The sequence below is a fragment of the Nelumbo lutea genome, chromosome 1 (assembly GCF_056320005.1).
Source record: "Nelumbo lutea isolate HS-2025 chromosome 1, American lotus-T2T, whole genome shotgun sequence".
NCBI lineage: Eukaryota > Viridiplantae > Streptophyta > Magnoliopsida > Proteales > Nelumbonaceae > Nelumbo > Nelumbo lutea.
Window position 1 is genome coordinate 119,097,730 of NC_142684.1, and position 16,361 is coordinate 119,114,090.

General features: G+C 37.6%; 1 protein-coding gene across 1 annotated transcript; it reads right to left on the reverse strand.

Moving 5' to 3' along the window:
* Nucleotides 1-166: 166 nt before the first annotated feature.
* On the reverse strand, nucleotides 167-14,690 carry LOC148877093 (proteasome subunit alpha type-1-B-like). Its single transcript, XM_088981656.1, has 2 exons — nucleotides 13,722-14,690; nucleotides 167-864 (listed from the first exon to the last, which is right to left on the reverse strand). The coding sequence occupies exons 1-2, from the start codon at nucleotides 14,070-14,072 to the stop codon at nucleotides 427-429; spliced, it is 789 nt and encodes a 262-aa protein (XP_088837782.1). The 5' UTR covers nucleotides 14,073-14,690; the 3' UTR covers nucleotides 167-426.
* Between the last annotated feature and the right edge of the window lie 1,671 nt (nucleotides 14,691-16,361).

The window sequence follows — 16,361 nt, forward strand, 5'->3', positions numbered from 1 at the left end:
TTAAAGCACCAACGGAGTCGGCGGGTGACAGTTCTGGTTAGCTATAGGTCCTACTTGAAACCTTTAATACGCTCACCCATTAGAGGGAAAGCAGTAGAAGCACAATTCAAGAAAAGGCTCGTTGATTACATGAAATTTCTAATCCAGATGTATTCCTCCTGACAAGTTGAAAATCACTAAAAATATATAACACAATTAACTTGATTACCTTAAGTAACTGTAGCATGGGCACAACACAAAATGTCTTCTATATCTGATTAAAACAGAATGTCCAATAAATTAAGTTCAAAAAAAGATGGGCAGTGGGAACCAAGAACAAGTAAGGATTCATAAAAGATCCGTTGAGAAGTTTGTCATTATCCCTAAGCCTATTTCTCAAAACGATCTCTAAGTTCCCTCATAAAACAGCCGCTTCTTCTTGTGTCATCAAATATCCATTGGGGCTGCTTCTGGGCTCCTGTCCTCCTGCATAGCTGCACCTTGGTCAACAGTCTCATCTTCCTTCAACTCTAATGATTCAATCACTTCTTGTATGGTTTTCTGATCCATAATGTGAAACGGCTCCCCTACTCCAACCACGGCAACAGTGCAAATAGAGCTGGTCAGCTTCTCACCTTGTAATGTTTCCTTGATTGCAGAGAGTGCATCTTTTATCAGATCTTCCCGGGTGGAGCTCATGAAAGTCTCAAACTTGCGCTCCAAGTAAGTCTTGGCAGCTTGCGAGCGGGATCCAATGGCAAAAGCCTGATATTCAAAGTAGTTCCCACTTGGGCAATTATAATAAAGGTGAGCGCCAGATTCATCCAAGCCAGCAACCAGTAAGCCCACACCATAAGGACGTTTCCAAGACCGTTGTGTGCAAACCTGCCACCAAGAAAACAGGAAGCATAAAGCACCATAGCCTATAGGTTTCCTCCCTCACAAGTTGCAACAAATACTCACCCAAAAAAGTCAAAACAGTAGAAATCTGCTGAATTAAAAAATATGAAAGAAAGTAGTTTCTTGAAAAGAGAAGGAAGAGAGAAGGAGAACAAGAGAAGTTGAAAGAAAAGAGAGCAATAATCTGGCTGTCCCCTTCACTTATTATTTATACTAAAATAATAGAACAGTACAAAGACAACTATGCCCTTGTAGAGCGGCAAAACATTAGACAGCATATATAACACTCAAAAAAACATAATAAAACTTGGACTCACATAACTACTGTGGTCCCCACCTCCTATCTAACAACTAACATAAAACATCTACTCAGAAAAACATAATAAAACTAATTAATCTTCAACAAAAACAAATATTATGCATCGAACCTTGATTTGCCACCTTGTTTCTTTATTTCAAAGCCTTCTTTTCATAACAAATATCTAAACCATGGTGTTTTTTTAGCGTTACTGGATCCTAAGTTCAAAATACTTTGCTCTCCAACTTTGAACTGTTTGCAAGCACATGTGATAGAGCTATCAATATATAAGTTAAAAAATATTTCACTTCAATCTAATGCTTGCAAAAATACTCTAAACAATTCAAGAGATCCTTGCAAAGTTGTAGATGCCAAAAGATTAAATATAGCTACCTTGCTTCAATAAGATGACAAGAAAATCCAGACAAATTGGTCAGGACTCGGGCGAGGAAGATAATCCTTCGCTACTATTATCAGTTCACAAGAAACTTCTAATTCAGTTCACAAGATAATCCTTTGCTACTATTAACTTTCGACTACTCGTATCCTTTGCCCCTTTTACTCCTTCCAATGCCGCCAATAGCTCAGCCCACAGAGAATCACCTCTCCAATTGGGCCTGAAAAGAATGCAATGATCTTTCCTTCCTCATCTGAAAAACTCTTTCAGTTCTTGAGGGCCCTGGATTTCCAGCACCGCTCCCATCAAAATTCATCTTAACAAACCCATTAATTGGGAGGAGGGGGTCCAAGAAGGAAAATAAGGCATCTTTGACCAGGGCCGAGGAAGCAACTCCTTTCCGGCTTTTTTTTTTTGATAGATATCCTTTCCAGCTTCTTAAAAAAACTTCCACTGGGAAACCTTTAAAAAATTCAAAGGATTTAATCCAATGTACCACTCTATTGAAAACCACCTCTACGATAGCTTCTTTGCTTCTCTCTTTGTCTGAAAAATAATCTTGAGTTCATTTTCTTCCCATACAGTTCAACTTATAGCAGCCCTCACACATCTCCACATTATCCTTCCCCTCTTCTTTGGCCAACTGAAAATTGTAGAGACAAACAAACTTTGCACATTCAGCAGGGTGACCACCTACACCCAAACAAAGAAAGAAACCATTCCCAAATAACTTTAACAAAGGATCAGGAGATTAATAAGTAATAGCAATTCTCACCATTAGTTTTACAAAGAACACACCAGTGAGGGGATAAGCAACGTTTAGGTCTCTTTCTTTAAAGCAAATCACAAGTATCGATTCTTTCTAGGAAGACTTCCCAACAAAAACTCCTAACCCTAGGGGGAATAAGCTTGCTCGAAACCTCTTTTAAAGGGAAAGGTTGTCCACCTTTAACATCAGATAAAGTTAAGGTTCTAAAGAAAGAGGGACAAGAAAACACACCAGAGGGTGAAGGGGTCTAGATTCGACTATCAGATTTAGTAGGTTCCAAGAAAATCTCATCAAGAAAATCAAGTAGCATAGAGATGCTATTAACCTCTATATCCATAATGGCTCTTCTCAATCCCAAACCCCATCCATACCTAGTTTTGGAATTGGAAGGTACCAAAAAGGTAGAGACAAGCTCATTTTTGTAATTTGAGATAGCAAACAAAGAGGAAAATTGGTCTTTCAGAGGGGGGTCTCTAACCCAGATCTGCTCCCAAATTTTAATGTGATTGTCAAAGCATAAATCACACCTGATCCAAGGCAAGAACAAAGGTGGAATAGCATGAATTGCTTTCCAAGGGGAAGCTCTTGTAACTCTAGCCAAAATTCCAGCATCCCAACCATTATCCACAAGCCCATTAATGCTTAGAATTACCTAAGCCCACAAACTGTCCTTCTCAAGGGGTAACCTCTACAGCCACTTCCCTAAAAGAGCCACATTTCTCTTTTGAAATTTTCCAATGCCCAGCCCTCCAAGTTTTTATGCTTCTAGTCACCGCATTCATTTCACCCTATGATCCTTTTTCTCCTCCCAAGAGGAAAATTGGTCTTTCAGAGGGGGGTCTCTAACCCAGATCTGCTCCCAAATTTTAATGTGATTGTCAAAGCATAAATCACACCTGATCCAAGGCAAGAACAAAGGTGGAATAGCATGAATTGCTTTCCAAGGGGAAGCTCTTGTAACTCTAGCCAAAATTCCAGCATCCCAACCATTATCCACAAGCCCATTAATGCTTAGAATTACCTAAGCCCACAAACTGTCCTTCTCAAGGGGTAACCTCTACAGCCACTTCCCTAAAAGAGCCACATTTCTCTTTTGAAATTTTCCAATGCCCAGCCCTCCAAGTTTTTATGCTTCTAGTCACCGCATTCATTTCACCCTATGATCCTTTTTCTCCTCCCTAGGCTCCCAAAGAAAGTCCCTCATCACTTTTTCCAATTTCCTAGCTATTCCTTTCGGGATTTTGAACACTGACAAATAATTCACCAAGAAGTTAGCTAGAGTGGACCTAATCAAGGTAGTTCTACCACTAAGAGAAAGGTAGTTTCTCTTCCAAGAGGTCTTTTCTCAAATCTTTCTACAATCAAATTCTAGAAACTACACTTCTTAGGGTAATCTCCCAAAGGAAAACCAAGGTATTTCAAAGGTTACTGGGAAACCGCACACCCCAAAATACTTGTGCACTATAAGGCCTCCCCCTCCTCCATGTTGACTCCCTCTATACAACTTTATCAAAATTTACTTTTAGGTTTGACATCTGCTCAAAAAGTTGTATAGCAAGTTTCAAGTTCCTAGTCCACCTCAAATCACCCCTTCACAAAAAAACATTGTATCATTTGCAAATTGTAAATGAGTAATAGGTACCCCATTCCTTCCAACTCTCCAACCCCTTACTAAGTTTCTTGAATTCACTCTAGAGACTCTCGAGAACATTTGCTACTAAGGTAAAGAGGAAAGGGGAGAGAGGGCCACCTTGTTTGATACCCCTCAAAGCAAGGAATAAATCCACCATTGTTCCATTCACCAAAATAGAGTAATGACAAGTCCTAAGGTACCCCATCAACCAATAACACCATCTCTCTCCAAACCCAAAGCTTACCATGACTTCCAATAAAAATGACCATTCCACCAAATCATACACTTTTGCAAGGTCAATCTTGCAAACCACACATTTCTTTTCAATTCTCTTCAAACACTCTACACTTTCATTTGCAATTAATATTTGATCAACTATTTGTCTCCCTTTCACAAAAGCCCCTTAATTAGGTGAATGGTGGAAAGGGCTTGCCTAATCCTAAGAAACAACACTTTTTCTATAATCTTATACAGACTATTCACCAAACTAATTGGTCTAAAATCGCTTGGATAGAAAACATCACTCTTCTTGGGTATCAAAGAAATAAAGGTGGAATTCAGCCCTGGATTAATGACTCCTCTTTTGTAAAACTCATTGAAGACTAGATAAATGTCCTCCTTCAAGATATCCCAACAATCTTGATAGAATGCCATTGTAAACCCATTCGGCCCTGGAGGTTTTGATCTATCCATAGAAAGACTGCTTCCTTTATTTCCTCCAATTCAAATTTTCTTTCTAATCACTCCTTGACCTCCACCACTAAACTTGGCCACTCCAATCCTTCTACTAACACTCTTCCACCTAGGGGCCTTCTAAATATTGACTTAAAGTGATCCACAAACACCTCGACTATCTCATCTTGTCACATGAGAGTTTCACCCCCACCTCGAACTTTGGGATAAAATTTTTCCTTCTCCCATTTGCTACTACACGAAAAACTTTGTATTCTTTGTATTCCTATTTCCCTCCTTTACCCTTTTATGCCTTGATTTTTGTCTCCAACTTATTTCCTTTTGGAATATAATGTCCTTCAACTATTTCTCCTCAGAGACCATCTTTGCTCCTTATCACTATCCTCAAAAGAACCCCGTTCTTCTTTCAAATCTATTTCCTCAACCTGCTCAATCACTATTTGCTTTCTTTCTTCGAGTCACCCAAAATCCATGATGTTACATTCTTTAATTTTAATTTTCAACATATAGAGTTTCTTCTGGAATCTCATTCCTTGCCATTTAACTTTAGGGTCACTATCCTCCCACCATTCCTTTACCCTCTTTATAAAACCTAGATGGCAAACCACACATTTTCGAATTTGAAAGGAGATGGGCCCACACTTCTCAAATCCTCCTTATAAATCAGAATTTGCCAATGGTCAAAAGTTACTCTAGGCAAAGATTTGGACACTAAACCTCCCCAATGCTCTTCCCAATCCAATGAGAAGAGGAACCTGTCCAATTTAGAGCAAATTGGGATATTTGGAGATTGGACTAGGTAAAATTATTGTGTAGCAAGGGAACTTACTTAAGCTCAAATGTACTCACAAATTGATTAAACTTCCTCATGCTTGTCGTTACTCTCTAACTCAAATTATTGGTTTCCTCTATGAATCTAATTACATTGAAATCACTTCCTATGCACTAAGGCCCTTCCCATAACCCTCTAATATCCTCTAGTTCTTTCCACATTTCATTTCTCTCCTTATAACCATTGGGACCATATAAATCTGTTAGCACCCACTCAAAACCATCCTCCACTTGTCTAGATTTAATGGACACTGAGAAATTACTAACAAGTTCTTCAATGCCTATGAGCACTTCACTTTTCAACAAAGTCACTAAGCCCCCTGAGGCTAAGGATCTCCAAGATGGTACCATTGCCTTAATCCCCTAGCCTTCCAAATATTTTTGGCCCATCCATTATCAAATTCTGCCAATTTAGATTCTTGAATTAGGACCACATCTGGGTTTGCTTTCCTAATCATCTCCTTTATGAATGATCTCTTCCTCATTCCATAGTTATCAAGGCAATGCCCAAGCAGGCACCTAGGCATTTAGGCACTTTTTGGGGCTTACCTCGCTAGCCATGACATTTATACATAAATTCTTGAAGTTTCTTATATTTTTTATATTTTGAGCTTATAATATTAAGATAATTAAGATACACAAAACCATTCTTTTTATTTCTTTCATAAAATAATATGTTTTTATTGGTTTCTTATTTCGCTAGGGTTTTGATAGCTATTCGATGATAGTTATTCGCAGACTGAAGAAACGAGGATAGTTGTTCATTCGAAGTCTTTGAAGAAACAAGGAAAATGAACAACCATAGAAGGTATGCTCCACCCCTTCTTCTTTTGGATTTTTCTTTTTTTTTTTTTTTTGAACCAAAGCAGGGATTCCACCACTTCTTTTTCTTTTCTTTTGGAACAAAAACAGGGGCTCCGCCCCTTCTTCTTCTTTTTTTTTTTTTACAAAAACAAGGGCAGAGCCCCTTCTTCTTCTTCTTCTCTTTTTGGAACAAAAATAGGGGCTCCACCCCTTCTTTTCTTTTGGAGTAAATAGTGGCTCGACTCCACCCCTGGAACAAAAGTAGGGTCTCTTCCCCTTCTTTTTAATTTTTATTTGTTGGAATAAAAATAGGGTAGAGGCTCTTCTTCTTCTTTTTCTTCTTCTTCTAGAACAAAAATAGGGGCTCCACCCTTTCTTCTCCATCCTTTCTAAGGATTTTATTCATGCTTTCTTTTTTCTATGACAAGAACAAGGACTACGCCCCTTCTTTTACTAATATTTCTACGACAGAAACAGGGGCTCAACCCCTTATTGTTCTATCCTTTTTTGAACATTAAGTGACACCCAAGCGGGTGCCTAGGCGACCAAGCATTCTCTTGTTGCCTAGGTTCACCTTGGCACCTAGAAAACTATGCCTTGCGTTCTCTATACCTCTTACATCCCAACTTGTTATTTTCATTTTTAAATAACTTCAATTTTACCCTCCTACTTATTCCCTTTTCTCCTTTCTCTTCTTTTACTAAACTTCTTGTCTCCTTCCACATCCAACTTCAACCTTTTGGCTTCACTCAATTTCCTCTTCCTCATTTTACCCTCAACCTTCTTTTTTTTATGAATGAAGATAATTTTATTACTTCAAAAGATAACGGAGAACCCATACAACAGCCTGTGGAGATGCGCGAGCTGCAGCCTCTCTCAACTGATTACAAAGAAACTGAAGGAAAAGGCAAGCATTACAGCTGAGCCTAAAACAAGACTTCCCTATTTTCCCCTTGCTTAACTAAGCCATCAACCAAAGCATTTGCTGATCTCCCCACCCATTGTGTACTAACAAACATATTCCTTGTCAGCCACTTAAATTTTTTTACTTCATTTCTGTAGCACCCCTCAAGGTTCTGCAATCACCCCACCACCACCTTGGAGTCCCCTTTGATAACAAGTTGTCTTACACCTAATTGATTTACAAGTTTCACTCCTTGTATGGCTGCTAATAGTTCTGCTCTGAGTGAATCCCAAATCCCAATGGACTTGAATAGAGAAGTACAATATCACCTGCCTCATTTCTCAAGACACCCCCCCCCCCATTCCAAAGTGCCCTAGATTGCCCTGATTGCTCCCATCAAAATTCAGTTTCATTGAACCTTCGGGCGGTGGGATCCATCTTGTAATTGCTTAGTCTTCTTAGAAGAGCACCTTGCTACTGCTAACCAATTTCTCAATAAGTTTGAAAAGGAAAAGTGATGGAAAAGTTCCAAAGTCTTTAACCAGTGGATTTCCCTATTCAACACACAATCTTTTAGATCTTGGCTGCTCCTCTTCTTGTCTTGTAAGATTCTGGCATTCCTTTCTTCCCAAATTGACCATAGCAAGACTGCTCTAGCACATCTCCACATGATTCTCCCTCTTTTTTTGGGCCAACTGAAGGTAGAAGGGTTAAAGATCATCCACACTTTTGCTGGCATGTTCCACCTGCACCCAAATAACAAGAAGAACCAATCCCATAATTATGCAAAAAAAGGACATGACATTAGTAGGCGGTGACAGTCCTCCCCATGAGTTCTACAGAGAGTACACCAATTGGGTGAAATACAAAGAAAATGCCTTCTCTTTTGTAGGTTATCTTAAGTGTTCACTTTTCCATGATACGCTACTGAACAAAAAGCCGTTATCTTTGGGGGAACCGGCTAACACCAATTTTCCTTTGAAGGGAAAACCTGTTGAGAGGAAAATTGACAAAGGGACTCAAAAAAAAGTACAAGAGAAGGTCCCTTTGGGCTAAGGAACCCAGATCCTATTGTCTGGCTTGGGCAAATCCAAATAGACTTGATTCATGAGACAGATCAAATTGGAGAGAGAATTGATTTCCTCCTTTTCTCTGTCTCTTTGTATAAAAATGAGGTCAACTCAAATTTTACTCTCAACCTTCTTCTTACTCAAGAAAGCTTTCAGGTCATTTGGATCCTTCAATTTACAGCCAAACCTTCCTACAAAATCTACCATTGAATCCTCCCTACTAGTTTCTACACTTCCTCTCTATTTTCTCCTCTGTCCTCCTCCAACTTTGTTCCTACCTCAAAAACCTTAACTCCCTCACTTTCCTTGCCCATTCTTTCCTTTTGCAATTCCTTCCATAGTTGTCAAGGCAATGCCTAGGCGAAAAGGCGCCCATAGAGGCTCACCTCGCCTAATTGCCAAGTAGTTTTGTATATTGTGTTATAAAATATTTTTATGTTCTTAATATTTTGAGATTATAATTATAAAATATACATTATTAAACTAAAATATTCATATTGTGTTTATATACTAGTTTCTTTTAATTATTTTCTTATTTGTTAGGATTTAATCAACACAAGCATTGCTAACTACTGTATTGAACCTCAAAGACTTCAAAACTTGAACCAATAAGTAAGGAAGAACTTAAAATTTTGTCTAATAAAAAATAAGGGTTGAACCATCATGAATGTGTTGGTTTTCTATAACTTTTCTTATGAAAGGGGTGTTAGGCAGTGTGATCTCCAATAACCAGAGTGCTTTTGTGCCAGGGAGGCAGATGGTAGACTCAATTCTAATTGCCAATGAGTTAATTGATTCCAAAAAAATAGAGGGAAGCCCAGGTGTGATTTGTAAACTTGATATTGAGAAAGCTTACGACTTCATCAACTAGAATTGTCTAGATCGTGTGTTGGATAGTATGAATTTTGGACAGAAATGGAGAAACTGGATCAAAGTTTGTATTAAGACCCCAAAATTTTCAATCCTAATTAACGGTCAATCGACGGGGTTTTCTGGTAGCTCTTGAGGTCTGAGGCAGAGAGATCCTCTGTCCCCTTTGTTGTTCATCTGTATCATGGAAATTTTCACACTTTTTAGCAAGAAGGCAGCAGAATCTGGTTTATGGAATGGGTTTGCAATCTCCCCTGGAAAGGAGAAAGTCAATATCCTCCAATTTGGATATGATACCCTATGTTTTGTGGATGCTTCTATGACTCAATTGGATTCAGTGCTTGGGATTCTGAGCTGGTTTGAAGTGGTGTCTGGTCTCAAAGTTAACATGAGTAAAAATAAGATCATCCCAGTGGGCCATGTTTCAAATTTAGAAGAATGTGCAAAAGTGATGACTTGTCAAACTGATTTCCTCCCGGTAAAGTATTTGGGACTGCCTCTCAGGGCCAAATACTCTTCCTCCTCAATCTGGTGCTCAATTATTGAGAGAATGAAGAAGAAACTGGCCTCTTGGAAGGCAAAATATCTATCTTTTGGAGGTAGGGTTACATTGATTTAGAGCACCCTTTCCAACCTCCCTACTTATTTCCTATCTCTTTTCCCCATCTCAAACAAAATTGCAAATAGGCTGGAGCAACTCCAAAGGAGTTTCTTATGGAGGGGTTGGGATGATGAAAAGAAGATTCACATTGTAAAGTGGGAGCAAGTGTACCTTCCCAAGGAAGTTGGTGGGCTGGGAATAAGAAAGTTGAAGGAACTTAATTCTGCCCTTCTTAGTAAATGGTTATGGCAATTTTCTTTTGAGAGGAATGTGTGGTGAAGTCTTATTGCGGCAAAATATGGAGTGGTATGAGGTGATTGTAGATCTAAGAAGCCTCATCCAAATGGGGGTAAATCTCTCTGGGCAGGTATCTTGAAGAACATTCCTTTTTTCCTGGATGGGATCAGGTTTAAGGTTGGTAAGGAGGATAGAATCAAATTTTGGAAGGATCCCTAGTGTTCAAAGGGTTCCTTGGTTGATGCTTTTCCCCTTCTGTTCCAAATTTCTATGAATCAAGATTCTTCAGTTGCTGATAACTTTAGCATTTCTGGTGACTCCACTATTTGGACTCCTCTGTGTAGGAGAAGTTTGTTTGATTGGGAGGTGGAAGAGTATGCGGTATTGTCGGGGCTGCTTCAAAATCAGAGGATTGATTTGAGTTTAGAGGATGAATGGGTTTAGAAGTGGAATGCAGATGGTAGCTTCTCAGTTAAATCCCTGTTTCTTAAGTTGTGCAGATCAGGTCAGGAGAACTTCCCTGCCAGGCAGATTTGAAATCCAACTAGTCCCTCCAAGATCAATTTCCTAGTCTGGACAATGGCTCTTGATAAAAGTCTGACCAAGACTAACCTGGAGAGACAGGGTTCTCAGATTCTGGACCTCTCCTGTGGTTTGTGTGGAAACCTTGCAGAAACTACAGAGCACTTGTGTATCCATCGTCCAGTTTCTTCTTTGGTCTGGGGGCATTTTCTAAAGGTTTTGGATATTAGCTGGACTATGCCAAAATCTGTGAAGGAGTTGCTGATGTATTGGAGAATTGAGGGTCTCAGCAAGAAAGGAAAGCTTGTTTGGAGTACCATTCCGCTAGCTGTGCTATGGTCCATTTGGACTGAAAGAAATAACAGAATATTCTGTGGTTAATTCAAAAGCCCGGATGAAGTAGTGCAGAGAGCCATGGGCAAGCTATGTTCCTAGGTGTTGGTGAATGAGGAATTTAAAAACCAGAATGCATCTCTTTTGTTTTGTTCTAAACCATGGATGGGCTTGTAATCTGTATCGGGCCCAGGTAGTATTAGTGGTTTGGGCCTTGTTGTAACTCTCTTTTATGTTCTAAATAAATTCTTTACCTTTCTCAAAAAAAAAAAATATTAGGGATAATTATTAAGGAAATATGTTTATGGAACCTAGGGAACTACCCTAGGATATATGTTTTTGACTTACAAGAATCCATCGCCTAGGTGATGTCTAGACGCCCACCTAGGCAACTAGGTGACAAGGCGCCCATTGTCACCTAGCCTCACCTTAGCACCTTGAAAATTATGATTCCTTCTTTAAGAGTACCTCAATAAGTTCCTAGATTTCTTTAAGAGTACCTTAATTACTTATAGTTCTATTATTTTAAAAATAATATTAGAAATCATAATATTTAAATATATAATAAAATATTATTTATGTGAAATGTGTCCATAAATCCTACTTTTTTTAGTTCACACTGAATTGGACTCCTCGACACGTCAGGTTCCAACTCCTATGCCCAAGTCCATGCAATACTGCTTGATGTTTGAGGCTTAAACATCATTGGCCTCAATTATCCTTATAGAAACATTAACTAAAATGGGAAGATCTATAAAAGTACACATGGCAATAAGAATTAATTCGTTATACAGGGAAAAATATTTAATTGACATAAAAATAAGATATAAAAATTGCCTCAATTAAGTTTTACCTTCTTATTTAAATAGATGAAAGCAGATGCTTAGATGCCATTTTATAATGGAAGGGCATAGAAGTCATGAATACAAAGCCAAAAAAAAAAACATAATTGAAAACAAAAGCACATGAACATAAAAAATAAAATCAAAAAGATTTTAAAATACTAAATATGATGCCAAAAAGAGGATTAGCCCAAACTAACTAAAACCCATATTGAAGCAAAATACAAGAAAAGAAAAAGAAAAATCCAATCTTTAACTGAACCCAGTGATGAGAAACCTACTTCAACGGAGGTATGCAACACTCATGTCCTTGGCATTAGGCACCTCATTGTGTGAGTGATGTAGGACTGATAGCTTTGCTACCAATTGATGTAGGACCACCTGCTTTGGTCTCAAACTGTTGTAGGATTAGAATGACCTAGGAAATAAATAATTAGCTAGAATAGGGCTTGGGGATGATTTCAATTTTCAAGAATAGAGGTAGAGAATTAGAGATCTCAGAGCTTAACTACAACAATTGCAGGTTTGTCCAAAAAGTGTGAAAAGTTTTGAATTGGGGAAAATGGGTATAGGTTTGAAATTTTGTACATAGTATATACATTTGTCCTATATAGATGTACAGGTCAACCAAGTTTGGTGTGGTTCAGATTACATATTGCACAAAAAAAGGCAAAAATTTTGGGTTGTAAAGAAAACTTAAGAAAACATAGAATCTAGAGTTTTAGGTGAATTTCTAAGATAAAACATTGTATAATTAAATAAAGGTTTATGAGGGGTATCCAAGTATGAGAAAATTCAGAAATTGTTTGGCACAAATGACAACAAATTGCTGAAACAGGAAAATTACAGGCTTTAATGTAAACTTGGAAAAATAAAAGTAAAACCTATATCAGTTTTAGACCTTTAGGGTTGTTGAATGAGCTCCTCTGATAAAGAATCGTAGGGCTTCTGATGACTGCAATGGTTGTTTACAGAATTTGAGAGAAGATGGAGACAGAAAAAAGAGGGAGAACACAAAGAATCACTCAACCGGAACCTAAAACCACTAGTTTTTATAGGAATCACTCACCATAGACATTATATGCAGAAAATTCACTTGAATATCATTTCAATATCAGTCTCCATGCTCTCCACTATCGTTACAAAAACACAATAACTCCTGAATGACTAAATCAATAACTCTGACATTTTAAACACAAACTGATTATAGCTAAAGAATTCAAACTACTAGGCTGGACTGCCCAAATTCGCCAACTTACCAGGAGATTGATTCAGGAAGGAGTGACTAAAATGTGGTTATTTTGAGGTATGTCTAACGAGTTCAAGATAATATCATGCCTTTTGTTTCTGTTTTTTGAGTATATCACTGAACTTTGTGGAGGATCTCTCTACCCTCTATAGGGGAACAAAAAAAATATTAAGACACCAAAAACCTTGGTGAAACAGAACGGAAATAAGCATATGGTATGGATCATAAAGTATTCAATTGCAGATAAGAAGGGGGCAAAAAACATTAACTACCTAGTTATAGCTTTCAGACGTCAAATAATACTGACACCAAAAATCAAACTCCCCCACTCGCAAAAAAGAAAAGGAAAAAAAAAAGAAAGAAATAAAAAGAACATATAAAGAAAACGAAATAAGAATTGCATACTCCATCTTATTTTCCGCTTCCAAATTTCCCTAATCCCCTCAGCTAAAGCCCTAACCTAGAGAAATCTCAACCTTGCTACTTCTTGCACTAAGCCTAAATTTTCACTTCATTGATCCAATAATGGTGTTACTGTCACCCGTCAAAAATCATACACAACCACAATGCGAACAAATTGAACAAATAAACAGAGAGAAAACAATAATTATCTTATCTAACTTCCTTTTCAATTCATCAGAACATGTTCCAACCCAAAACCCTAAAGGAAACATGCATTCATTTCCATTCCCATTCCAAAACCTAAGATTTCAATATTCCATTAATCAAATTAAACTCAACCATGAAAAGTAAATAATGGGGACAATAGAACTAGGGTTCGTTGTGCACCTGCGCCTTGTCGGCTAGCTGAACTACGAGTCTCCCAACCGGAAGAGGAGATTCGTAAGTGAAGTTGTAGTTGATGCATTCGGATCTGAGATATCTAGAAAGGACTCTACCGTCAGCAGTGAGGCCAGCAATGGCGATACCAATGTGATCGTCAATCTTGAAAATTTTCTTCTGGTGCGACGAAAGCTCTGAATTGGCCTTGTTAACGCTAGCCAAGACGACATGTGTCTTTGATCGGAGACCAATTGCGGCCGACCCTTGCTTGACGGCCTCCATTGCGTATTCGACCTGAAAGAGCCGTCCTGCTGGGCTCCATGTCGTCACGTCTGTGTCATACTGGTTTCTGAACATGTTCGAAATAATGAACAAACAGCTACTCTCCTTACTCTCTATTCACGCTATTGCTGCAGTAGTCGTAAAAGGCTCGGAGTTTTCTTTCTCTTCAAGGTACCAACGGATTGGCTGAGAAGTCGGTTTATTCGGTTAAAAACCAACCGAACCAATGAGTACAAATTTTTAAAACCGAAATTTGAAATGGAACGAAGCAGAAAATTTCAATTCGGTTTTCGTTTAAAACCGAATTTCTTTAATATATTAATTCACATCAACATGTTAATATAATATATATTATCTATCTATCTATCTATTAAAAGAAGGAAGTGAAGATTTTTTTTTCTTTTTTTAACTTTTCAATTTTTTTAATCTATGTTTTTTTTTTTTGTATATAACAAATAGAATTGATATATTTGATCCATTTTTAGCCATATCTGATTGCTTTGAAAGAACCATGTTTCATTAGGATTCGAGATTTATTATCTCCAACCTTTCCTAGATCGTGTCCGACTAAAACACTTATAATGTTTTCACGATTTTAAGAGGTTTTAGTGTTTTTCTTCCACTTTGGTTCTCCATAGTTTTTCTTCATTATGTTCCCACTTAATGTTCTCATGATTCTATGCCAACCCATCTAGATCCATTTTGTTCCTTTTTTTTTTTTTATAGGTAAAAATGCTTTTCCATCTCCTTTCTTCTTTCTCTATTCCGAACCCAATTTAACATTTGTTGGTTTTTTACTAAAAACAGGGGCGAGGAAGGCATTGTTTTTTTACTAAAAATAGGGGTGAAAGGAAACCAGGCATGATCAGTACGTTTTACTCTATTCCTACTTGTTTTCGATTTGAATCTATGCTGCAAACACTATAGAAGTGATTAGTATGAAAACATGTAAAAAAGAAAATCCAAAATATGAGAAAACCTTATGCTGTAGGAAAACCCGTTTTTTACTAATTGGGCGAAGAAGATAAAGATAAATAAGTCTACACTGACCTATTTTTTGCTAATCAATTAACGGGTCAATGTCGACCCATTTCCGACTGAGTTGATTACCATGTTATATGCGATTGTTTAAATTTATTGTGTTGGGTCGAACGATCAAACTATCAACCCAAAAATCGATAATCAGAACGGTTTCGATTCAGAATCATTTTTTAAAACATTAATATTAGCAGTTTTTTATAAGAAATACAAATCTATTCTAACCGAAAATAAGGTCACTGGACGCTGAACACACGACTACAAGGGGATTGAATTGAGAAGTGAGCCATCGAGGCCTCGTATAATCATGCACGTAAACTAGGCTAGGTGTTGTCCCCTAATAACCGGGCTTTTCCTTATGATTTAGGGTGGCCCAACCCGAATCTCAACTGCCCTAATCCAATTTGGGCCTGATTAATTTGGGGTTTTCAGATCCGGCTTGGTGTTGTCCCTTTGTAAGGCTTTCTTTGTTTCAGGCAATTTTTGTAATGGGTCAATATTAACAATTATCTTAGCCTAGCTAAGTTTGTAGCCTCATATATGATATATGGCATGCATGTTGTCGCACTGAGAGAATCAATATTAACCATTAGAGTTGGATGTGTCTTATAGTATTTAAAACTAAAACTGGTGTACATTGTTTTCAAATTTCGATTCGAATAGAATCATATTAAACCATCCAAAGCCATGGAGCTTATTAGAAAATAAGATAAAGCAATAAAACATCTCCCTGTACAAAATCATGGCTTGTCCTTTTGTGATTTAAGGATTTCGTGATTGCCAATAGAGCCTAGAACTGTTCTATGGATATGATAATAAAACAAGTAAATGTTTTCAGCCAATGGGTCTTTATGGTGGGACTCCGGCAAACCTCTGAACATGTCATATGTGATAGTTAAAGGGCTCAGTCAGCTTGGTCTTGTGAGCATTGGCCCCTGGTTTAGTCATTAGTATTGTCAAAACCGTATTAGATGTCAAAAATCTGTTACACAATTTAAGTTTGTTCTTATTCTTGTTCATTGACATAACACATATATAGCACGAGTGTATATGCGATCCACTGACCTAACTACATTAAGCCTGAGGTTACGGGTTTGATCTACATCACATTTTTTGTTAATATATCCATTATCTATATCTATACATATAAAGTGGATACTTGCCTTCGGTTATGTGCAAATCATTAAACTTAAATTGAAAATACATTATATCATATGTGGTTAATATTTATTTTGAACATGCAAGCATGTGCTCTTAAACTAATATATACATAAAATTGACCTTAATGACAACATTGTATGCTATATTGATTTTAAGAATAGAGTC